Source organism: Rhagoletis pomonella, unplaced genomic scaffold (genome assembly GCF_013731165.1).
Source record: "Rhagoletis pomonella isolate Grant_MI unplaced genomic scaffold, Rhpom_1.0 Rhpom_scaffold_00013, whole genome shotgun sequence".
NCBI lineage: Eukaryota > Metazoa > Arthropoda > Insecta > Diptera > Tephritidae > Rhagoletis > Rhagoletis pomonella.
This window is the reverse complement of record NW_023458567.1, coordinates 10604680-10605608: the sequence shown is the minus strand read 5'-3', so window position 1 is coordinate 10605608 and position 929 is coordinate 10604680. Positions and strand designations below refer to the sequence as shown.

The following is a 929-nucleotide window of genomic DNA, read 5'->3' as shown; positions in this document are numbered from 1 at the left end:
ATCAAGAAGAAGAATTTTATTTTTTTGGTTTTATTTTTTTATCTTATTTAATTTTTTAACTTTATTATATTTGTTGTTATTTGATTTTGGTTTTATTTGTTTATGGCATGTATTTGTATTTTATTTATTTTTTTTTTATTATATTCCTTTATTTTTTATTTTTTTTTTTAATTTTATTTGTTTCGAACAAGGAAAAAAGGTCATTTTCGCTTTGGTTTTACTTTATTAATGGCACATGTTAAGAATCCTTTTTTTTCAGAAAATAATTTTTAATATAACTTTTCCACAAATTTTGTCGGCACCGCATGGCAACTGAACTTCCCGGTTACCGGAAGATTTTTCTTTATCAACCATTTATCGGCTGCCGCATCGTAAAGTTCAACGTCATCAGTCCACTTGGCAGGATCGATGACACCACCGAACGCCCACAGTTGACCACCTATGGATGCGGCACAAATATAACGACGTGAAACATTTAGGGAGGCAATCTATGAGGAAGAGTAAGAAAGTAAAATTTGTGTATAGTTGCCATCCGGTTGCATGTGAACTTATACCAACCCTGGTCCACTCGTTTCGCTGTGGATTGTAGCGTTCAGCGGTTCTATGATCACTATGTCTGCCACCAATTACGTATATAAATCCCTCATGAGCAGTCACCTGCAAAAAGTTTACATAAATATTTTAAAAAGGCATTATAGATAGATAGAAATCAGACGTAAACTCGCAATCCAACTTATAATGCCAATTATCTGTTATTCTGAGGTAGTCTACAGCAGGTTAGATTCCCAATCAGCTCACAAAATAGATGTAGTATTTAACCAGATCACGCGCTATGTGTTTGGGCTAGCAAGATATGAACATATTTCCGCTTGGAGAACGCGTCTACTTGGCTGCGAAATTTCTGAATATCTTAAAGCTAGAAATTGTGT

At 34.0% G+C, this 929-nt stretch overlaps 1 protein-coding gene across 1 annotated transcript in view; it reads right to left on the bottom strand.

Moving 5' to 3' along the window:
- Positions 1–210: 210 nt before the first annotated feature.
- The window catches only part of LOC118748346 (kelch-like protein diablo), a 12457-nt gene continuing 11738 nt past the window's right edge, over positions 211–929 (bottom strand). The window contains exons 5-6 of the mRNA XM_036482719.1: positions 559–657; positions 211–488 (exon numbers count right to left, since the gene is read on the bottom strand). Coding sequence (XP_036338612.1) covers positions 270–488; positions 559–657 — 318 coding nt within the window. The 3' untranslated portion in view covers positions 211–269. The remainder of the gene's footprint in view (positions 489–558; positions 658–929) is intronic.